This window comes from Poecilia formosa, unplaced genomic scaffold (assembly GCF_000485575.1).
Source record: "Poecilia formosa unplaced genomic scaffold, Poecilia_formosa-5.1.2 Scaffold34, whole genome shotgun sequence".
Classification (NCBI taxonomy): domain Eukaryota; kingdom Metazoa; phylum Chordata; class Actinopteri; order Cyprinodontiformes; family Poeciliidae; genus Poecilia; species Poecilia formosa.
Window position 1 is genome coordinate 500,578 of NW_006799973.1, and position 23,385 is coordinate 523,962.

At 39.7% G+C, this 23,385-nt stretch overlaps 2 protein-coding genes across 4 annotated transcripts; one reads left to right on the plus strand and one right to left on the minus strand.

The window, feature by feature from the left end:
• Positions 1-2,673: 2,673 nt before the first annotated feature.
• leng8 (leukocyte receptor cluster (LRC) member 8) lies at positions 2,674-12,160 on the minus strand. Its single transcript, XM_007549993.2, has 15 exons — positions 11,820-12,160; positions 10,065-10,188; positions 9,145-9,273; positions 8,187-8,264; positions 7,522-7,942; positions 7,239-7,410; positions 7,000-7,170; positions 6,565-6,813; positions 6,319-6,477; positions 5,539-5,833; positions 5,058-5,159; positions 4,892-4,960; positions 4,685-4,814; positions 4,394-4,601; positions 2,674-4,197 (listed from the first exon to the last, which is right to left on the minus strand). Exons 1-15 carry the CDS (start codon positions 11,858-11,860, stop codon positions 4,035-4,037), a joined length of 2,511 nt encoding a protein of 836 aa, XP_007550055.1. The 5' UTR covers positions 11,861-12,160; the 3' UTR covers positions 2,674-4,034.
• Positions 12,161-17,997: 5,837 nt separating this feature from the next.
• cdc42ep5 (CDC42 effector protein (Rho GTPase binding) 5) lies at positions 17,998-21,333 on the plus strand. Of its 3 annotated transcripts, none has more exons than XM_016670452.1 (3): positions 17,998-18,171; positions 18,600-18,704; positions 18,818-21,333. In XM_016670452.1, exon 3 carries the CDS (start codon positions 18,835-18,837, stop codon positions 19,726-19,728), a length of 894 nt encoding a protein of 297 aa, XP_016525938.1. In that variant the 5' UTR covers positions 17,998-18,171; positions 18,600-18,704; positions 18,818-18,834; the 3' UTR covers positions 19,729-21,333. The 3 variants fall into 3 exon arrangements, with proteins under 3 accessions (XP_016525938.1, XP_016525937.1, XP_007550056.1); XM_016670451.1 differs by having other exon boundaries at positions 18,603-18,704; XM_007549994.2 differs by lacking the exon at positions 18,600-18,704.
• The last annotated feature ends 2,052 nt before the right edge of the window (positions 21,334-23,385 follow it).

The window sequence follows — 23,385 nt, forward strand, 5'->3', positions numbered from 1 at the left end:
GAAGATCTCCACACATTCTAATGCAGCTTGTTTGGTTTGCAGGAGTTATTACAGGTGCAAAGATTTAGTATGAAACCAAAATTGAACATGTTTTGTCTTCTACCCACTGAGAAATGAAGACTTTTTGTTTTAGTCTGTGGTACTTGAATAAAAGAGGAATGAATACGTTTCCACAAGAACAGGTGTTCAGTGTTTTGTAAGATTCACCACCAAAAAAAAGATCCTCAGTCTTTTTTAATTTTGTTTCACTGTCATTTGCACAAAGCTTCAGAAACTGAAACAACCTTTGATGTTTTTTCTCTTCCTTCATTTTACTTTTTTTTCTAAACTCTCCCTAATAAACTATTCTCAAATTTACAGGATATGATTAATTTTTCCAGGGTCTGTTTTCTTTTATGCATTTCTTTCCTTTTCCTAAGCATAAAGCATCTTTTTCTTGATTTTTTGAATTAATTTATTGTTTTTATTCATTTCTTCTTACACCCAACAGTAGAACATTAGAAGACCATTGCTGCTGACCTTTCCTTTCCCCTTTTCACTAAATTAAATTAATCTCTCTTCTGAATAACTCAGTTTTCTTTATCCTTGTAGATTTCTTTTAAGTCATTACTTGTTAAAAAATTAATCCATATTTCAATAAAAAACATGGACCAGATACCTTTAATTCTTTACTTTTATTTCAAAAATGATTTACACAATATATATATATATATATATACAAAACGGCAACGTTCTCAGATCTGTATAGGAGTGGGGAAATGGGGAGAGGGGCTTTGCAGATAAACCTCCAGCTTGTTAGTGCGCTGCAACATAAACTATCAAAGCACTGCAGATGTCATACAATACTTACTAGTCAGGGTGACAAGTTGCACACAGCAAATGCTCACAAACAAATTCGACATAAAAAAAGGGAGAAGAATGACGAGAGACATACTGGTTAGACGTTCAGTGAGGAGAGAGTTTCATGCAGGGGTGAGGAAAAAGAGTGAAAGGAAGGAAATAAATCTAAACGGACCAGCTGGGAAGAAATGGAAGAAAATGAAAAACTAAGCAAGAGGGAGAAGAGATCTTTGTGTCAAGGATCAAGTAAGGAGTTCATGAAGGAATACAGTAACAAAAGAGCAAAAAAGAAAAAAAATGAAAACATGAACATGACTGACTAGAAAAAAAAATAAATGAAAATGTGTTAAGGAGTTCATGAAGGAATACAGTAACAAAAGAGCAAAAAAGAAAAAAAATGAAAACATGAACATGACTGACTAGGAAAAAAAATAAATGAAAATGTGTTCAGTTAGTCATCAAGGGATGGATTCTCTTTAGACTGAGCCTTAGATCTGCACAAGTGAAACCTGTGTAGAAACTTTACATCAAGCGTTACAGATGAAAGTCGTTTCTTATCCTATGAGCACATTTCAGAAACCTAAACTTAGAAATCAACGTTCTGCATGTCCAGACACATTTAGATAAGGGATCTCAATTGGACTTCAAACTTAACTCTTTCAACCTTACAAAACAAAAAAGAAAAAAGGAAAATTAAACCAATAATTGTACACAGATTAAGCAAACAGAGCAAATGCACCTGGACAAACAGAAACCATCGGATCAGGATCATTCACAGGTCATCATCTTTAAAACCAAAACCCAACATCTTAAATATGTGGATTAGCAGCAAAGAACCACATCAGCAGCAGGGCATGTTTATACATTTCGATCGGAGAGGCTCCCTTGTTTTCAACCAGCTGCATGGCTGCTGTGTGGGCAGGTCAAATCAGGACTTGCTCACAGCTTCACTCTCTCCGGCAGCCTTCTGGAGGAGGTGCACCCACTTCCTCACTCCGTGTGCTCCTGCAATGCAGCAGCAGCAGCAGCGCTACGAGCTGAAGAACGAGAGGCGTGGCGGTGCGTGGGAACAGGAGGAGGGGGAGGGATGGGTAGAGGGGGGCAGAGGAGAGGGTGGATGAAGGGGGAAAGAAAAGACAAGTTGAAATCATTGTCAAAAATATCTGTAGTAACAACGATCAAATTACTGCGACCCATTCACTTGTTACTGATTTCCCACACATCTTGGAGCGTAGCATTTTGATTTCTTATCCACTGCAGTAAAAATCGCCACAACGTGCAGCACAACCACCAAACACCCCACACACATCTGAAAGCAAGTTGCATAAATCATTTGTGAAAATAAAGGAACTCTCAAACTTACCCAGGAGTAAAACAACAAAACTGTTTAAATTAAAAAAAAAAAAAAAAAAATCCAAATATGACAATATTTACAATATTTTTCTTATCGAGCTTGTACAACAAGCCCGCATCTACCCCTGCTGCAGTACAAGTCTAATACACCGAGGTTAACGTCTGCTCTGATCATTCCATAATCAATAATACTGAGCGGAAGTTTCCCATGTAGGAGAGCAGGAGAGACGAGCTTCAGAATCATGTGACAAACAGCAAAAGACATCTGATGTTTGGGTCTGGGGTCCATTTACCACAATAATGAGACAAAGCTTTACCCAATTAGAACTTCAAAGTTCTCCATCACCAGAACTAACTACTGGCACTCTGGATGGTAAAAAAAAACACAAAATATATAAATATAAAGCTCCCTAAATATTGCTGAACATTTCATGACAAAGTGAAAAACATCCAATTAGACAGATCTTCCATTTACAGTTTAAGTTTTTAAACTTTTTAATTAGTTGAAACTTTTATTTTACAAATTTCATAGAAACAATGAGTTTTGGCAAAAGTACTAATCTGCACTTGGTTCACTGAACTCTTAAATTACTGTCCACATCTGTTTAAAACTTATTTTGCAAACTACGTGATGCACTTCTCAGACAGTAGAGTGCACGTGTGCTGCAATTTTTTTTAATTTTTTTTTTGACATTACTAAATAATTGGAACCCTTATTGTGCAAAAAATCTATCTGTGAATTCTCCCTGAACCCTGACACATTTCATAATTCTTCTGCCATTCTATGAAAGAAAAGCCAATACTGCTGTCCAAAGAAGAAGAAAACAAAACCAAAGAGCGAAGACGCCTCGGCTGTGCCACCATCCAGCTCCTTCCAGAAGTTCCTCTTTCTTACCAGCGTTGCAGACACAGAGCAGCATACAAACCAGTCGGTTCTCCTTGGCGGACCCTGTCAGGATGCAGATTCTCCGTAGCGGCGTTTCTGTAGAACAACGGCTGCTAAAACGTCCCGATGGATGCAGAAAGGCCTCGTCGCTGAGGTCTGGCAGAACGGAGACGTGCTGGATTCCAGACGCCGGCAGGACCTTTTACCTGACGCCAAGGGAAGCAGAACCTCATCCAGTGGTCGATCGGATCCGCTTCTTAATCTTGATGAGCGCTCATGAGAAATAAAGTCAATGCTCCTCAAACTGGGACTTGGTTGCAGCGCTGCCGTGTTAGAACCCATCCGAGGAGAAGCTCAGGAGCAGCGATTCAGTCCTTTTCTTTCAGGTCGACGCCACAGGCGGACGGGACCCCGGACGGGAACATACAAACCACCAGCTCTTCTTCCTGAGAAAGAACCGCCATCTTCTCACAGTCTTTGCAAGCAACCAGCCGCACCGGGGCGGTTCTGCAGGCTCCAGAGGGCAGAGAACGACTTGACGGGGAGCCGTTTGAGACTTGGATCTTCGGGTCTTTAAGCTGTTGACTTGAGGAAGGAAAAACATAACAGAACACTGTTAGCACTAAAATCTGTGAGGGGAGAGGGAAAGGATCCATGAGGGTCCCTGATCTAGATGTGAATGCTTAGATGATCTAAACCCACGTATAAAACTGTCCCCTCTGTTGTTCAACCCGATTAGTGTGTTTGCTTCTTCTTTTATTATTAATCTGCTGTTTTCTAAGACAAGGTAATCTCTTGATTGGATGTGTAAAGAGTGAGTGTACTAGTGAGTATCTATATGGATACTACTGCCTGCTTCTACACTCTGAAGGGCTTTGCAAAGAAAGTAAGGATCTATGGTGATCCCTCTGTCTCCCTCAACAAGGTCACCCTACCGCTTCCCTCTATCCCTCCCTCAAGAAGCAGCCAAGCAGGCTGTACTGGCTTTGCAGTCTATCTTTTTGGGGTCGGAGGGGGCGAATGAAACGCCTAGCCCAGTTAAAAAGGCCATACAGGAGTCTAAACACGGAAAGCCCAGAGTTTTCTGCACATATTCAACAGGAAGGTCGGGTCTGAATCTGTGAACAGAGAAGGAGAGAGAGAGGAAGACATGTCAGCTAAACAGTGTGAAATACTCGGGCGAAGCCATATAAATAACAATATTAAAAAAAAAGTCAAACTCGCTGAGTGGTGCATTTAAAGTGTTCATTTTTGTAACTTCCATCATTATGATTTACAGTCAATGAAAACCCTGATTTCAGGAGCATAACTCACGTTTTGACTATGGCCCGAAGAGCGAGCTTTCTCTCTCGTTCTACAAACTTGTCAATGAGATATGAAGCCATGCGTGGCGCTTCCCGGTAGAGCTTAAAGAAACGATGGTAGTTCCCCAGCGCCCAGGCGGCACGGAGCGCAAGAGAATGAGCCACACACTCATCCGACCGCAGAGCCGGAGTCAAGTACACCAGCTCGGTGATCTGATCTGGAGGGAAAGTGGCCGACATGAAAACGCCGAAAAATGCTGCCTCTTTTAGACCAATTATGACACAAAAGAAGCAAGCTTACCTCCAGAGTTTTTAGTAAACATGTAATACAGCAGTCTATAAGCTGTAAACTCGCCAATATTCTCTGAGGGATTATCTTTGTACAAGGCCTTCAGCTGAGTCTGGCACTGGTTGAACTCCTCATGATCTCCCTAAGAGTCCAATCAGCAATAAGATGAGCTTAGAAAACACACCAAAAAAATAAGTGCATACACAAAAGAAATCTCACTTTTTCAAGGGCGATGCGTGCGTGACACTCGTACACTTCCACTGTGAAGTCAGTCCGAATGCCCTGGACCTGGCAGGGACACAGTATCAAAAGTTATTTTTTTAGCTGATATTTTTTTCTGTTTTAAATTTTAAGACTAAAATGACAGCAGGCTAACTGAACGCACCGTGAGGTCCTGTCGTATGGACTTCATCTGCTCACATGCATAAGCGTAGTCCTGGTTAGTTTTCCAGTGGGCCTTTACAGCCAGCAGGGACTTCCTGAGCACCTGACAGAAGACAAGAATAGAAACAGTTCAAAGGTGAGATCTTTAGTCTCTGAAGGCTGCAAACGTTGTCAACGTTTAAATCTGTCATTTTAAAAGAACAGGTCGAAGATGCAGAAGAAATACAACCGAATGCAGCAAGGAGCTTTTCATGAAGAAAAAAAAGCTCCGTACTACTTCTTTTCTTCGAGGTCAGACATTGGAAAAAAAACCCCACTAGTTTAAACATGATGTGAAGTTATGTAGAAATGTGTTAGTCTCAGTGGAATCAATTTTCAAGTAAACATAAATGAAACTACTATAGACCAAAAACTACAAACTCTCCAATCTATGGGTAAATCCTGAGAGGGGAATTTGTGTTTGCATCTTCTGAACCACATACCTGCACGGGGCGGACAGTGGAAGGGTCGGGGGCGCAGGTGAGCCTCAGGTAGGGCTTGGTGATGTCCTGACATGAGCCCACGATGGGGCAGTCCTCCCAGCTGAGGCTCTCCTGGGTTCCATCAGGCAGATCCAGGGAGTTGATGGAGAGAACCAGCGGCTCAGAGCGGAGCTGCTTCTGAAAACGAGCTGCTCTGCTCTGCTTCTTAGCTTCCCTGTTTGGGTCATGGAAATCCATTCCAGCGCTTCCCCCTTTCCTCTTTTTTCCAACAGTTGCATTTGAATCATCCATGTTCCTAAAAGAAACGTTTTAAAATATAAAGCTTTTGTAAGACAAAAGCAAATTAGAGATCCACTGAGAGACCGGCTAGTGCTTTTCAGCTTGACCGCCCCAGATTAAAACCTCATTATTTGTCCCATCAGTGAACAAAATCTCTATACACAACTACATTTTTACTAACGACAACACTCTTCAGTGTGGATGTCATTACAGAAGAAAGGAAAGCAGAGGTTTACCACAGGATGTCAATTTGTGCCTAACAAACGTTTTGTCAAAGTGGCGTAACTACACTACAGTAGTTACAGCAATTCATGCTCATAACTAAACAACTCTTGAACACACAGTAGGAAGGGCTGCTAATTATAGATCTTAAAGAGAAAATTGGTATCAGATGGTAAAGCTTTACAAAGCAGAGCCCCAAATATCATATTTATTCACCACTTAAAAACAGGAATGATAAATAAATCAAAGACTAGTAGATTCTAGAGATGTTCATCTTACCGTCTTCCTCTGTTGGCCTTTCCTCCTCTTCCTCTGCCTCTCTCTCCACGTCCCCTGTCCCTGTCGTTACCGCGACCGCGTCCGCCTTTCTGTCCGCGTCTTGACAGCTGAGGCTGCAGGTCGCTGGACATGCTGCTGTCTGACTGGGAGCCAGAATCACTGGAAAGGCCGGTAGACATCAGACATCTTAGCAATCAGCAGACAGGAAACTTCAAGTATTCAAAGCAGGTAAGACTTGAATCTTACCTGCGCCTGTGTCTTTGGTTGCTTCGATCTCTGTGTCGGCCGTGTGACGGTGAAGGAGAGCGGGAGGAGGATCGCGATGAACTAGACGACGGACTCCTTTGAGAAAAAATGTTCCTGTAGTTACCTAACCTGTGGCCAATTCCTCTGCCCCTGGAAGCAGCCCCCATTGTACTTCCTCCACGTATCATGGAGTTATCTGATGTTCTTTGGGGTGGGACAGCTTCCCAACGAGACTGCTTTACCTTTAATCTGTGGAAAACAAAAGGCCAGCTTCAGACAAAACTCTACTGATCCTTGGCTATGACAACACCTCCTTAAAGAGAGCAATTAACTCACAAGACTGGTCAGAGCCTAAAAGAAAATAAAACCAACATCTTCCTGGCAGTAATTAGCCTCCACTAACAATCTCGGTGTTCAAAACCAGAACTAACTCACTCTGGTAATGGCTCATGGGTCCAGTCAATTGTGTAGGCGGAACCGTCCTTCAGCCGCTCCTGGAGGACTTCCTTTAACACCTTCTCGGTACGATCCTTGTCTTCCTCCGTTTCGCAGGCGGTGAAACAGCGTTGCACATACTCTTTCATCGCTTGGGGCCAGTCCTGGGGCCTGGAGAGGAATTTAAGGTCACTACCAGTTCAACTGGTTGTTAAAAGAACCAGTGAAGCAGGTCTGACCTCGTCTGGGCCGCGCCGGGAGCAGTGCTGGCAGTAGCTGGTGAGGAAGGAGCCTGATTTAACCCAGTGGGCTGCTCACCTGGTTGGAAAGCCTGACTGGAGACTGGGGAACACTGAACCTGATAGGGCCTCTTGGAAATATTAAATTTAACCGGTGCCGATCCTGGTGCCTCTGTGAGAGCAAAAACATTTAAGGCAAACAATTATCTCCGTTTTCCTTCCAAGAAAGCAACATAAAAACTAACGATGGGGAAGCTGTAATGTGAGAAAAGGAAAAGCTCACGTTTCATGCGGTGCCAGATCTGCTGTCCTGGTTTTTGGTTTTTATTGGCCTCTCCGCGGCCCAGCCCAGGTGAGTACTGACTCTGCAGCTGTTGCTGCTGGGAATTATTCTGAGAAGGCTGGTAGGAGTTCGGGGCCTGGAAACTCTGGCCATAGTTTGGTCTGCCCTGGGAGTGATTGTACACTTGCATTTGGTTGGGGTCACTGGGCGGGTATGACATGCTATTGTTGGTGCTGTAAGAGTTTTGCGAAGCAGGCGGGGCGTACTGGGAATTGGGGGGAGGGGGGATAGGTGAGGGTGGCGGGGGCGGGGGATTCTCTGAGGTGGTTGGGCTCTGGGGAGGCTGGGGGGTGGCGGGTGGAGGGGGCTGTGGTTGGGAGTAGTTTGGGGTCTGGTCTTCCATTCCAGGCACAGGGGGAGGCTGTGAAAACGAAACAGTAGAATCAGGAAAACTTCCACACAACTGTGCATCAAGCAACAACAACGATAACAAAAACAAAAGAAAAATCCACTTGTTTCTATTTTAATTTATGAATTGAATCATATCTTGACTGCTTTGTCAGAAGATCCGTATTTGTGTTTGTTGATTCCAGAACAGTCACTACCACAACTCATCATCTGAAAGTAATTTAAAGTTTTACTTCAAAGAAAAATACACTCTATACCTGTCCATTAGAAGTTGGAGTTCCTGGATATGCTCCTTGAGGTACACCGTACTGATTTGGTGGGTATGGAGCGCCATACTGAAAGAGAGAAAAGAACAACAGAAACTCTGACATATTTTTGTCGGTTGTTATTTTACTGAAGACCAGAAGTATCGTTTCAACTAAACAATCAAATCTTATCAAGCTGTGAAACATGATCATTGATTCTGAAGAGTTTAATGGTGCAATAAATGACAAGCTACTAGATAAGGGGTGGGCAATCCTGGTCCTCGAGGGCCGGTGTCCTGCAGCTCTTAGATGTCTCCATGGTCCAACACACTTGAATCCAACAGTTGAATCACCTCCTAAGTGCAGTCAAGTTCTCCAGAGTCCTGCTAACGACCTCATTATTTGACTCAGGTGTGTTGAAGTAGAGATGCATATAAAAGTTGCAGGAGACCGGCCCTCGAGCCCTGGAGTTGCCCACCCCTGTACTAGATGCAGTTATGCAATCACAATAATATCACAGTTGCACTTTTTTTTTTAATTAAGTGTAGCCCGACACTGTATATTTAAAATAGCACTGTAGGATGTACAGCTTTGGATAAAAACAAATTCAACCCGTTGCACCATAATTGTGTCCAGGTACATATCGGTTCCCCTTTCACTGATCAGCACCGTCAGAGCAAAAGATTAAAAGTCGTATGTCACAATCTCCCCACAAAAATGGGGAGTTTGGCAGATACTAACAGGCAAATGGCTAACTTCGCTTCTTTTATTTAATGGTAACAGTGTAAAAGTAAAAGTCTATTTCAGTATTTTATTGAGCCAAGTGTTTTAACAAAACTACAAGCCATTAGAAAAACTGTTTCCCATTACTCTGATTATAGACACATAAAAAATAGAATACACCAATTTGTTGGTACAAAATAAGCCTGCTAAACACAATCTACGAGCAATTCATTTCCTCTGTACTCACAGGTCCCATGGGGTAGTAGTAGTTGTAGGGGTATGTGTATCCAGGATAATGCTGCTGAGTTTGCTGGTACCATGGATAGTACTGCTGCTGCTGAAGAGCAGCAGAGTCTGCTGCCTGAAACTGGCCTGCCTAAAATTACCGACACAACAAAATCTTTTTGTAATAATAATAAACAAGCATTTAATATGAACAGAAATCAATGAAAGTAAACTACAAGATGCTTTTGCAAAACCCAAAGGACAAATACTGAACAGCTTAATTAAGACATATTTGCGGTAATGTCTTTAACTGCAGTTGAGAGTGGATCGATATTTAATGATCAGAAGTGACAAAGGCTGTAAATTACACAGTGACAGATGCAACCATTTGATTTAATGTCTCTTAACATTAAGGAGGGGCAATATGGACTTAAATTTGATTTTTTTCTTTTGGAATGCTGACAAAATAGACAATAAAAAAGTATTTAAAACCATTCAATCATTGTCATAAAATGCATAGCTACACTGTACACAATAATAAAATATATTGATTTAAATTATGCCCTTTCAGAACCAACAATGAAAAATGATGATTAACTTTGAGGTTTTGTAGACTTAATCAATTGGACATAACTGTCAAAATAAATATAAATTCTTAACTTTTTTCCATGATAATGAGCATCTTAATTGCACATCACTTGCCAAATACATGAGGCCCGATTTACACCTTAAAGTAAATCTTGCATGTGAAACAAAAAAAACAACTAAAAAGTGATTGCAATCATAGCAACTCTTTAAAGTATTGCCACTGTGCATCATTAACAATTCTGGGCTTGAAATTAAAGCAACCAATGATTAAGCCTCTCAAGATTTAGTACAGCCACAGGTTCATAAATTCTCCAGTGTGAAACAGGTAAGATGCAACAGAGATGAAGCACAAACCTCGGCCGTGTTTCTGTTATCTTGTGAATTCTTAGAAGTCTTGTTGATTGACGCAAGTGCTTGTCGTGCTTTTTCCCATTCTGGATTTTCATGAACATGGCCATCTGCAGCAGGGCCATAGGACCTGCCATCAACAAAGATATAAATACTTGGGATGAGTTTGCCAGATATTTTTGCTAGAATTCAAAAACTAACTGGATCAGGACAACAAAGTCTCAAAATGTCTTCATAACATAATAAATAACCCCACAGATGAGGGTTTACCCAAACATGTCAGGTCAGGAGCTAGTTATAAATCAGGAGATGAATAACTCCAGTTCTGGAGGGCCAGTGACCTGCAACTCTGGGATGTCCCTCATCCACTCAAGTTCTGCATAGTCCTGTCAATGACTTAATCTTGTGATTCAGCTGTGCTGATGTGGAGATTAATCTTAAAATTGCAGGAACCTGGCCCTCGAGGACTGGAGCTTGACATCAACAAAATATGGATTTTATTCAGATACACCATTGAAATCTAGCAGCTTTTAAGAGAGTCATAAAAAGGCATAAAAGTACAACATACATATTTTATAGCAAAGATGATAAAAAAGATAAAAAATTAAAGGCAAATCATAAGACGTCATCTACCAGTGATCATTTTAATTCTAAAATAAACATAGTTCATGATGAAGCTGTGAATTTGACTTAAATGTTTTAAGAAATTCTTAAAGTATTTTAGCTTTTAACTTATACAAATGAACTTTCAGCAGGTTCCTGTAGGTATACAACTATTAGTGACTGCAGCTGCATTTTATGAACCAAATCAGGGTGTACAATTCCTGTTCATAGCTTAAACGCGTCCTAATCCAATTCTGTGTTTTCCCTCAACTCCAGTTAGCAATATACACTGGTATGGTTTGATTCACTCTGTTTTATGCAAGCACAAGGGAGACTTCTTTGGCATCTTATTTTTCATTGGTATCTTGCTCTACAGTAATCAAAATTACATTTTTGCACAAGTCGTTTGACACTTTGGCTTGGGAATCTAACATCAGGATTCAGGAAATTGTTAAAGGGCAATATTTTCACTGCCTTGAGCGTTTTTAATCTGCTTTAGTATAAAAATTTGAGTAAAACACCTTAAACCTGGACCAGATTATTCTACACTAAAAGCACAATATATTAAACCTAGCTTGTGAATTCATTAATCAGAGTTCAATAAAGGGTAATTTCAGTATTTGCATCAGCAATACATTAGGACTGGCCCAGCTCAAAAGCTACGATATTTAATCTCTTCAAACGTGGACTAGATTACGGTACACATCTGCTTTCTAGTTGTTGTCACCTCATTTTTCGAGAAATGCAACATCCTAGAATTTATGGAAACAAAAAATACGTTTTTATTTTCATATTTTTGTTGGGGATGTATCCAACTTTTCATTTTTAAACACACTGACAAGCATCGAGTTTCTCCGTAATTAACCCAGCATATGTTTGACCTATTATCACACTGTCAGATACAGAACATTTAATGCATTGCATTTTTTAAGTTACATTTTAGCGAAATAACTGTAGCTAGTGCTACAGTTATTTCGCTTCCGTTAGCCGTATCAACGGCCTACACACAACCCAGCAAATTTCCTATATGCGGGGCATAAACCTAATGCCATCACCGGTATTGAAATAAAACGAAACACATTAAAGACATGATGTATATTCATCAAACGACATTTACATGAACTAAATTAACATTCTCGCTTTAAGAGTGTGACCTACCAGTTGGTTGTAGCGGTCGCCTGAGCCGTGTTGGCCGCCATTTCACTACAGATTAGCCGTTAGCTTCAGAGAGCTAACCAGAAAACCGAGGCTAACGCCGTTAGCCTTAGCTCCTCTAAAATCCCTCAGAAGGTAAACAACACTAAAAATCCAACCTGAAATGTAAATTACAGTGGGGACAATCAGTTGATCGTGAATACAATTACCTATACAAAGAAAATAAACGTTAATACACCCTAACACAAGAGGTAAATTAAAAGAAAACAAGCAGACATTCGTGTATCTGTTCCTTCTGCGTTGACGAACAGCTCGGTCTGAGCAAACTACAGAGCTACAAAATGGCAGATAAGTTAAACTGGCCAAGTCGCCCAACGGCCTCCTTTTGTTTATTTCCCCCAGCGTAGTGTCTTACAGGGAGAACTGCGACACGAAATGCGCTCATATAAAGTCCTGCTTCCCGTCCCCCTTAGCCAACCAAGTTTAGAGTTTATGTTTTCTTTGAAAAGGTATCTGTTACTTGTTTTGCCCATAAAACAAAATAAAGCGACTTGGTTATGCCTTAGCAGACAGGCGCAGGGTATACTTAGCCAAATATGTCCCGTCTCAGTTAGTCAGTGACTCACCTGAAAGTTCAGTGTTGGAAAGGAAAACAAAGCATTAGATTTACAGTATAATAAAGCGAGACTGTACTTTTATATATCTATATTTTCTCTTTTCTGTTGTCAATAATGCTGTCCACTTTATTTTGAATTATGTAAATAGCTTACCTATACGACAAATATTGGGAAGATTGTTTCAGTTAACATTTAAACCACTGTGTTGGATATTTTTGTGCCGCAAACCTTGGCGCAGCAGGGGTAAACTTCAGTCCAATTATCACACGTTTATATTTACATTTTTTATCAGGTATTTTCAACTGAATTTCGACTGTCAAATTAAAATCCACATTTGAAGTTTTATAACCTCAAACCTGAGCTAAATTAACAAATTTAATGACAAAAGTTTTTACTTTTCAAAGTATTGTTTTGCAACAAATTTACCATCACTGTTAAACTTACAATGTAAATGAGTGAGCTCCCAGCAGAATGAGAAAATAATTAAACTACTGCTAAAACATAGAGAAAGCTTGATGATCTTTTGGTCCAATCCGTTTAAATTTGACCAAAAAGCCCAACTATTTGTGGGAAAACAAAGAAAAACGTTGGTTTTAAACATTTTCAAATACATTCATACTGATTTAAATCATATTTGATAGTTAAAAGTGGCACAAAGATGTATAAAAACAGTAACACACCCTGCATTTAAATCAGTATTGATGTGAACTTGTACATAATAGCAACACATTCTAGACACTTATTCCCTAAATAATGCTGATCATTTTCCTCTTTATTTATTATTATTTATTTATTTATTTATTTATTTAACAAATTTCCAGTTTGTGCTATGAAGGAAAAGGTGAATGAAATGAGTAGGAAATTATGAAAAGCATAAAAGATCAGGTACTTCTTACAAGTGTTATGGCTCCACTTGTTGGGTCAGCTTCTATGTGTATGCCTCATCCTAGCCTCTGTTGTTTCTTGTAGAGAGTTTTGAAGCAAGAACCATGGCAGGAATTTGATAAAGACCTTATCTTTATGGTAACAACTAAGGTGTGAACATAATTGAAAATGATCTGATGTATAAATCTGGAGAAGATAAATCTGGACCAATCTAATCGGGAAATCTATGTGAATAAATAAAACTGAAAAGTCAGTCAGTCTCACATTCAAAATGATTAATAAACAGTTAATAAACCATTAGCTATGAAATCTCTGAAGACTATATGAGCCACAGTTAAGGTGAATTAAAGTTTTAAACTGTTTTTTTTTGTTTTTGTTTTTTTGCAAAATATTGACTCTGTAGTAGTGTATGAAACGTGCCTTATGTCTTCCATTTAACTGTTTTTGAGGATTAGTAAAGTGCTTAATTAATATTTTTATGTGGAAATCGTTTATAGGGGTAACTAATGGTATAATAAAAATGCTTTTAGTGGCGACTGTCCAAAGTAAGTTCATCTATGGTAAAAACGTAGTTTAAACTTTGTGTTTCACGAATGACTAGCCTGCATACACATACTTTCCCTCAAACAGGAAGTAGAAAAAGGACAAAGACCTGTACTTTCTGCTCTTAAACTTTGACCTCCCATGGTCAGTCGCCAGTCCTGGTTCTCTTCTAACTCTTTATTACTGTTGGAGGAGAGAATTGTTTGTGTCTTAGTTAACATATAATTTAAGTTTATACTTCTCAGAAATTCATATTTGAAACCTGTTTTTCCAAATACCAGATTAACAAGAATGAAAAAACTTAAAATTCAAAAGCGAATGAATAAATGAAACTCTAATAACATCAAGAATGCACAATAATAAAGTGAAAAAAGAAAAAGAGACAAAGGAAGAAGAAATCTATCAAGTCAGAGTAAAATGTATTTGTAAGTAAATGTCATTATTATTATAATAACTGAACAACAAAATCTGTCAATATTAAAAAAAAGACAACGAAAAGGCCCAAGAACTATCAGCTGCACTTAAAAACAGTGGGATGTAAATATTAAGATATGGAATAACTGAAGGCTTTTGAATGACAGTGAGAAGAGCCAGTTGTTTAAAGCTCTGTAGATCTTAGCGCTCTTCTCCCTCATGGCCTTCCTGTGGAGCATGTGCAGCTGCAGGATGTGTGTGTGTGTGTGTGTGTGTGTGTGTGTGTGTGTGTGTGTGTGTGTGTGCGTGCGTGCGTGCGTGCGTGTGTGTGTGTGTGTGTGTGTGTGTGTGTGTGTGTGTCACAGGGAGGGGAGTCATTTCCTGCCAGAGTCTCTCCCACACTAATCCTCCAAAACCTTCAAGTCATTTATAACTCCTAATGCCAAATGTAGCTGCAGAAATACTTGTCTTAATTTCTGCCAAATCCAACAAAGAAATATTCCTACCATCAGATCCCTAAGCTCTGCATTTGTTATCGTGTGTTGAGTATGTAAGTATATATGTATAATTACTATTATAAATGCCCTCTGTGGGAGCAGCGCTGTCTGATTTCAGTGGAGCAGCTTTCGTTTAATTTCCTGCCTGTTTCACAGTGACTGACAAAGTGTGAATGACTGACTGGTTGATGTTGTCTTGTCGACTACATCATCACACAAGTATGCTGAGTGTTTGCCACAGGATCCAACAAACAGTGACTCAACACCCAGTACCATTGTCTGAATACCTGGGATTTTTGTTTCTTTAACCCATGGAAGGAAGCTTGAAAGCACAAGACAATAGACAAATAAAACCTCTCAAAATGTTGGCCCACTTCCACATCTTCTTCTCAGTACTCCAAAAAACATTTTGGCTAAAGGGTACAGCTAACTAAATATGAAGCAGCCACCCTTTAAAAACATGTAGTCAACTAGGTGTGGCCGTGTTAAAACCTCGACGTCTTCGACTTGAATTCCATGAATGTCAACATAATTGCAGTTTATTTTTGCTCCAGTCCTTCGTAATATTTCACAGTGTAATTAAATGTGTTTGCTAAGCCTGTGTTGCCTAATCACAGTCTGCATATTTGTGTTTAAGAGATGTGGGGAACCCACTGACACCGAGTTCCTCCTCTCCCAAATATTTTATTTTGGATCTTTTGGATGTTTTAATTTAAATAACATATTCACACACAGTGCAGGTTAATTTAGCAACATGCAGCTTCAAATGGGTGCAAAAAGTATGAATTAATATTTTAATCAAATTAGTATTTTTTAGGAATGTTGAGTACTGTTTTGAAAAAAAAAAAAAAGAAGAAGGAAATACTGTTAAATTTTATATCCGGGTATGTATTTACAAAGAGTGAAGTAAAAGAAAAAAAATGCAAAAATGCATCAGTCTTGCAGCTAAATCAAGAGCTGTTCAGTAGATTTTGGAGAAGTCTAAGTCAGATTGAGTGAAGAGTGAACTCACTCTGAGTTTGTTTTAGATCTGAACTTTGACTGGGCCACTCTAACACATGAGTACATCTAATCAATTCCAACGTGACTCTGGCTGTATTAAGAGATTTTTATCCTGCTGGAAGTTTAACCTCCACCCCAGTTTCATGTCGTCTGCAGCTTCTAACAAGTTTTATTCCAGAATTGTCTCCCATTTAGCTCCATCCACTTTCCCAACAACTCTGAATTTTACTTTCCAGCTGAAGAAAAGTTCACCCACAGCATGATGGGTCCACCACAACGTTTCACAAGGAAATGTTTGAAATGCAAAATGTGCAGTTTTCCTCCACACACAGTCTTTTACTTGTGGGTCAGAAAGTTCAGTTTTGGTCTTATCTAACCAGAGCACCTTCTTCCACATGTTTGCTGTGTCCCCAACAGCCTATTGGAAGCTGCAAACAGGACTTCCTATGTCTTCCTTCTCTCCGCTCCCCAATGAACTCTAAGCAGATTTGAGCAGTCATTGTTTTCCACGTAACCTGCAGTTTGAAATCACACGGGGCTCTTCAGAACCGTGGCCCAAAGTGATAAAGATTTAATGAATGTTTTAAAATACGAAGCTTATAAAAAAGCAAATTCTACCTTTTTTTATGCTTTATTTGCTTAAAACTTCCATTACAGATATGGAGGACCAACAACTTCTTTTAATTTAAATTATGTCAGTTTTGGTCATCCATAAACAGAATGGTGCTAATTATAAAAGCAATACATTTTTCTCATAGTGAAAAATGTATTTTTTCACTATGTGATTCACTATTATGATGAAAATTACAAATTTTTAATTCAATTTCTAAAATATGGGATGCTTCAATTCAGTACATGTTTACATTACCTCTCTTTAAAAGGTATTTTTGTTCTAAAACACCATATGATATTCAAAATAACAATAAAGCAAAAATAATTGCTCTTTAGAGGTTGTCCATGTCTTGGTAGGTTTGAACAGAGCTCTGTGAGATGTACAAACCTTGGATTATTATTTTATTCTATAAATCTGTTTTAACTTCTCCTAAACCCGTCTGATGTGCTCTTTCACACTGGACTCCAGAGTAATGAAGTCTGAATGTAAATACACAGAGCACTTTTCAAATTTTTATTTGTAAAAATTCTTGAAAATCATGTCTCTTTTGCACTACTTTTCCATGTTCTGTTACTAAAATGTAAATAAATGCATGTGTTTGTGGTTTTAACATAAAGCAATAAAAAGTGACTATGTGGTTTTGGGCGTTATTAACAATGAATAATAACAATACATACATAACTGATGATTTTACAACTTTATTGTTCTTTCAAGTTTATTTTTATATCTAGGCCACTTTTCATTAAATGAATGGACATCAGGGAAATCACCTTCTATGTTAAGGGACAATGCAATGTTCTAATGTTTTATCCCAGAGGTCTCTTTGTTTTCCCCACCATGTGTTTCCGCTGGACAAACAAAACTGATATTTTGGAGATCTTCATGGAAAAATGTCTAAATATACTTTGTCTTTTGTTTATTTTTTTATAATAAATATCTTTTGACCTCATCAGAGGTGATGATGTAGTGAAACAAATCTAACTCTAGTTCCAAACTAGATTTTTTTATTAGGGTCAAAAACATTAAATTTGATCCGTTTTGTTTCTGCAAAGTTGCTAAAAAATCCAAAAAGTAAATTTTCTTGCTGTCCAATACATACAAACTCGTAGACTTCAAAACATGTAAAAAAGAAAAAAAAAAATGACATAGTGGAAAACAAACTAAGGGAAACACTGAGAATGGGGAAAAACAAACAAAAACAGAAATCAAATTGCAGTGGCAGTGTATTAAAAACAATACAAGAAAATGAAGGGTGCAAATGCTCTGTTCAATTTAAAAGACATTTGATGGAAAAATTAGCACAAAAAATACTCAACCTGGTCAAATTGTGTACATTTTACGAATGTACCGCAAAGTTTTATAAAATATTAAAGTACAAAAAACAAAATACCAAGGGATCCAAAAGGGATAAATAAATATATTTGATTAAGTTAAAAAAAACAGACTCTGACCTAAATAAAGTTATTACGCACTGATTTAACAGCCCTGTGATGCGTTTGAGTGCCTTCAAACTGTCCGGAAAACCCGGTTTAATCCAGCTGCGGCTCCTCTCTCTTACCAGTAAGAGAGAGATAAAAAAAAAACTGTCGCGTCACTTCCTCAGTCCATGCCCATCCCTTTGGAAAGGAGGAGGAAAAAAAGAAAAAGAAAAACTCACACAGGCATACGACGGCGAGAAAAGAGCGAGGGAAAAGTTGGGAAGGAGGAGAGGAAAGCGAAAAGACAAATGAAAAAGGTGGACACTGCAGCGGGAGCCAAGAAAAAAGAAAAACAAACAATTTGAAGTAAGTTTTTTTTTTAATTGCTCTCTAAGTAAATCTTGGTTAACTCAGTCGATAAGCGGAGTTTTGTGTTGATCCAAACGTTTCTCTTAATACATTTAAGACCAATTTTATGTGCTTTAGAATCGGTTTATGTGATTTATAGATGTTTTGAAGCGTTAAGAAACTTAAAAAGCAGCAGAGGGCTGGGCCTTGAAGCCCCCTCTACTGATATATTAACTCACTCAGTCCCACTCCCGCTTTACGCTAAGTGTCCGTCAGTTATTTTTAGGTTATTAATTATAAGAAAGATATAAGTTCAAGATCACACCTACAGTTTTAACTATTTTTTAAGCTATTTTAGGGGTTTCCCTCCTTTTTTTCACGACTGTAAAACGTTTAGATGTCTTCTATTTTGTAGAGAAGGTTACAGTCTTGTTTTTGTCTTCAAGCAGCCCTGAGGGCAGAGAAAAGTATGTGCTAACGCTGCACAGTGCGCTTCAAGTGCAAGTCTCAGCATGGCCTTCACAGCCGGACCAGTGCCAAAAGGCTCATAGGTTTCCCATACTGCATTACACAACTCAGCCGCGTCTTATCAGGAAGTGTCTGTGTGTTATGTCTCATTTAGCTCGGTCTTCTTTCCCCTTACTTTTTCCTTCTCCACCCACAGTTTTCCCCTGATAAGCCATGCCACTCCACAAACCATCCCGGGCCCACCGCCTGGACCCCACCATGATCTCCGCCCCCCTGGGGGACTTTCGCCACACTATGCACATCGGCAGGGGAGGCGACGCCTTTGGAGACACCTCCTTCTTGTCCACTGCTGGTCCCAGTCCGACCACTTCCGAGCTGAGTGGTTCTGGGATCTTGCCGGCTGCTGACCCGGAGGTAGCGGTGAACCACGGCCACCTTTGGGAGGATGCTCCACAGAGCCCACAGCTCCAGCACTCGGAGTCCGTGTCTTCCTTGACCATGGACCTGGACCTGGACCTGGATCTGGATCTGGGTCCGTCTATCCTTGGGGACGTTTTAGGGGTGATGGACAGTTTGTCGCTGTGCTCCAACGGGGAGGCCGTGCTCAGCCCAAAGAGTGACACATCAGTAGTGGAAACGAAGACGATTAGGGGGAACGTGGAGACGTCTGTAAACGGGAATGGCTTGGATGAAGACGGCAGGATACCAGACGAGAACGGATTGAAGTCCAGGGGGCTGAAACCCAAGGTGAGGTTCAGCGACAAGCGAGAGGAGATCATTCGCCAGCCATCTGAAGAGGACGAGGGTCAAACCTACGACCTCCACGACGACGAGGATGGCGATGATCAGCTGGGATGCTACAGCCCGGTGAGAGACGACAGCGGGAGGAGGAAGAGTCCGGCGGGAGAACCCGAGTTGAGCAACCACAACGCAGATTTGCCTCCCAGTCCTTCTTCATCGCACAGCTCAGGGTCGGACGGGGTCACCGAGCTGGACAGGAGGAGGTCAGAGGACGTCCACTCAGAGACTGATTCAGAGGAGGATGAGGAGGAGGAAGGACGGGGCTACTCATTTGAAGACGAGTCCGATGATGAAATCGGTCTATAGGGGACAGGTATTCACGTTCCATGTGAACAGTTTGAAAATACAGTCGAAGCCAGATATTTACATACACCATGACAAGAAACATAACCTCTTTTCTCACCGTCTGACATTAAATCAAACCATTTCGTTCCAGTTTTAATAACTGGTTGATAATAATGGCTTAATGGCTTTTAAAAAGAGCCATGTGGAGATTTTGACTGAAGCTGATCAAATTAGTATTATAATTCACAGTGAAAACAGTCCCTTGATCAGCTTAGAGTAGATGAATGTGCTATACAAAACATGTTTATTACATTTTTTGCACAAAATCATTCTGAGATAATGAGATTTTAGTCTAATCAATTCTGTCTATTTTGAGCAGAATGAGCTGTTTTAGGGCCTTTTGTCGCTTTAAATCTAAATAAGCTGCTACTGGCCACGCCACCCAAAAATCAATGTTTACACGTGAAAATGGCAGAAAACAGATGCGCAACTATTCAATCGTGCAGCTTTGAAAAGCAGAAGTAGAGCCTCCTGTATAACCAATGAGAATGCAACAACTGGTTTCTGGATGGTAAGTTGACATTGTACAGCGCATACAGCTGTAAACCCTGCTGACCAAAGGTGCTGGAACTCAACTTGGGTTGCTAGGCAATGGGCTGGTTTTGGCAGGGGTTGCCAGGTAACGGACTTTGCTTCGGTGGGGTTGCTGATGGTCAGTAGCCGCTGATTTGTGACGTTACATTCAGAAAATTTTTGAAACAGCTAATTTTTCAGACATCAGGGAACATTAACGTTTTACTGGACTTTTTTTTTAAAGTACTTAGGCTCTTTTTAGAAACAGTTGAGACCAAAATAGAAGTACAAAATGTGAACCTTGCGTAATAGTTCCCATTTAAAGAGCTAAATTATAGTTTGCCAAAGCCCTGAGGGATAAAGAAACTAATCTTTGTAAAAATGTCCTGTGGTCTGATGAAACTAAAATTGAAACGTTTGGCCTGAATGAGCATCGTAACGTATTACAGAAGAAGGTGGAAGCTTGCAAGGCTGAATTATGGAGGTGACAGTATGATGTAAGAGTGTTTACTGGAGGAAAGACTAATCTATAAAATAGATGGCATGATGGGAAATGAACGACATGTGGAAACATTTAGGCAGCATCTCAAGACATCAACCAAAAGGTCAATGCTTGGGAACAAATAGGTGTTTCAAATGAACAATAACCGCCTAATTAAAAAAAACAAAAAAAAAAACAGGCTGAAAGAAAAGAAAGTCAATGCACAGGAGTGGTCATCACAAAGCCATGATTGTATAATTAGTGGGAAGAGCTGAAAAGGTGTAAGCCTCAGTTACACCAGTTCAGTGAGGAAGAATGGGCCCAAACTCCAGCAAACTGCTTGTTTAAAGAAGCCAAATACTGAGGAAATGTATGCAAATGTCTGAATCTGAAGCAGAAAAAAAAAACAAAAAAAAACGTCTAGTCTGATTTAATGTCAGATAATGAAGGAAAAAAAGTTTGTCTCTTTGTCCAGCGTCTGTAAAGAGATCCGGTTTATACTGCATTTCCAACATATTCCTTAATTTACCACTTTACAGCTGAATGGGAAGCAGAAACAATCTGAATGTAAAGCTAAAATAAACCAACGAAGGTGCACAAGTTAACATGTTGCTCAACTGGAAAATACGGTATAGGTAACAAGACTTTGTATCATCTGCTCACTCAAACAGCGGAGAGTTTGTAGCACTTTGATCCGCTTCATTCAGCTGGAAACTTTGCTGCCAGACTGAAGCTCTGTGGAAAGTTTGATTCAGGATAAATGGATCAGGTTGTTATGATTAAATCTACTCTTTTATATCCAATTTATAGTCTGTACGCAGTCGGCGCTGTGTTTATGGGCCTTTACCTATATGTGCCTTAAAGGGACTTGTATCCTTTGCCTAATTGTACTCCATACTGTGCTATATCCTTGTCTTATTTGTCCTGCATCGCGTGTTTAGAACAGCCTCCTTGCCTTTAGCATTGCAGCCCACAGAGGCGTTGTTGATAATGAGTTACTGTGAATTTGTCACATTCCATATCTGGCAATGTGAGGCTTTCTGGTTCCGACCAAAACCACATCTGAGATGGTTTTATTTTTAACTCCCCAAGCTAACCTTCAGGCTGTAGCGATGTTTTTTTTTTTCTAGTTAGAGGAAAACAATCATGGGATTTAAAGGTCGCTCATAAATCAGGACAAACTGTGTATTTTTGTACTTTTTGCTTGCGTAATTTTCTCGCCTTAAATGCTCGTTGCAAAATGCTGTAAAAGGGAGATACCATTTTACCTTTCTGCTGAAAATGCTGGTTTAAAAAAAAACCCTCAAATGTTACCCTGTGGTTTAATAAAAAATTACAGCAAAACAAAGTTATTATTGGCACCAGCTTTGACTGCCTCTCTGATGCAAGGCTTGGGTAATATGAGGGATTGGGATGCTTTCTCAAACTGCTCTACACTTAATTAGGAGTCTGCTATTTTAATTAGGTACTTTGACTGGGGTGGCTACATACCAGGTTTCCTGCCACAAAGAAAGGAAAGGCCTTGTAAAGCGTTACCTCCAATTAAAAATGAACAGTTATGTAACTTTATTTGTAGTGCAATGTGATATCACGTTGCGCCACAAAACAATTTCCTTCTCTTAAATGATTCTTGTGTTCTTATTTCAGTGCAGCACCTTAAATTATTCACTCAGTTTTTCCTCATTTTGTCACAATCAGCATATGTCATTGAGTTTTTGATCAACTAAAGTCGTGTGCGAGTGAAATGGAAGGAAAATGATGCATGATTTTCTAAATTAATAAAAATCTGTAATGTTTAGCGTGCATTTGAGTTTATTACAACACCCCTGAATAAAATCCAGTTCATCCAACCACATCAGCTGCTGTTAAGCACTCCACCTGTGTCCAGTTTAATCTCGACACACATCCAGCCGTTCTGTGAAGAGCTCAGAGGTTTCTGAGAGAACAAACACAGCAGACGGGTCAGGCAGCACGTTGTGGAGACGTTTAAAGCAGAGTCAAGTTAGAAAACAACATCCTACAAATCTCTTAGAGCTCTGTTGAATGCGACATTACAAAATAAAAACAAGGCACAACTGGAAATCGATGGCAACCGTGGATGAGCTGCAGAGATCCACGGCTCCGGCTGGAGAATCTGTTAACACAAGTCTGCAGTCGAGATTTTTTTTTTTTCCCTTACCAATTTTCTAAATATATCTGCATAAAGTTTCTACAACAAAATAACACGCAGTGCAATAATTTATTTTCCTTCTGTCTTTTTTTTAATCAGCCAAAATCCTTTTATATTCCCCGTTTTCCGCAGTGCAGGAAAAGTATTTCTGCTTCAAGGTTTTTCTTTGAACTCCTGTTTTTTAATTTGACCATAAAACAAGACAAGCTTCAAATGTGAACTTCAAGGCCATGCTGATTTAGTGGCTCTATACAAATGTTATTAAAAGCTAGGACAGAAATGGCTCCCTGGATTTGTAAAGGTAGCTGATCTCCGTGGTTACGGGACAACCATTAATTGTGCACCATGCAAATGTGAACTCTGTGGAAAAATGGCAACTAGAAAGACATTACTGAGAGAAAGAAGAAAGGAAGAAAAGATTCTGAGCAAACACGTGGAAGAAAGTGATCAGATA

Coding starts and splice junctions, on each gene's coding strand:
- cdc42ep5 (XM_016670452.1), top strand. CDS start 18,835: ATGCCACTCCACAAACCATCCCGGGCCCACCGCCTGGACCCCACCATG.
- leng8 (XM_007549993.2), bottom strand. CDS start 11,860: ATGGCGGCCAACACGGCTCAGGCGACCGCTACAACCAACTG. Junction 7,171..7,238: donor CCCGGCGCGGCCCAGACGAG/GTCAGACCTGCT, acceptor ATTCCTCTCCAG/GCCCCAGGACTGGCCCCAAG. Junction 5,834..6,318: donor AAGGCCAACAGAGGAAGACG/GTAAGATGAACA, acceptor CGTTTCTTTTAG/GAACATGGATGATTCAAATG.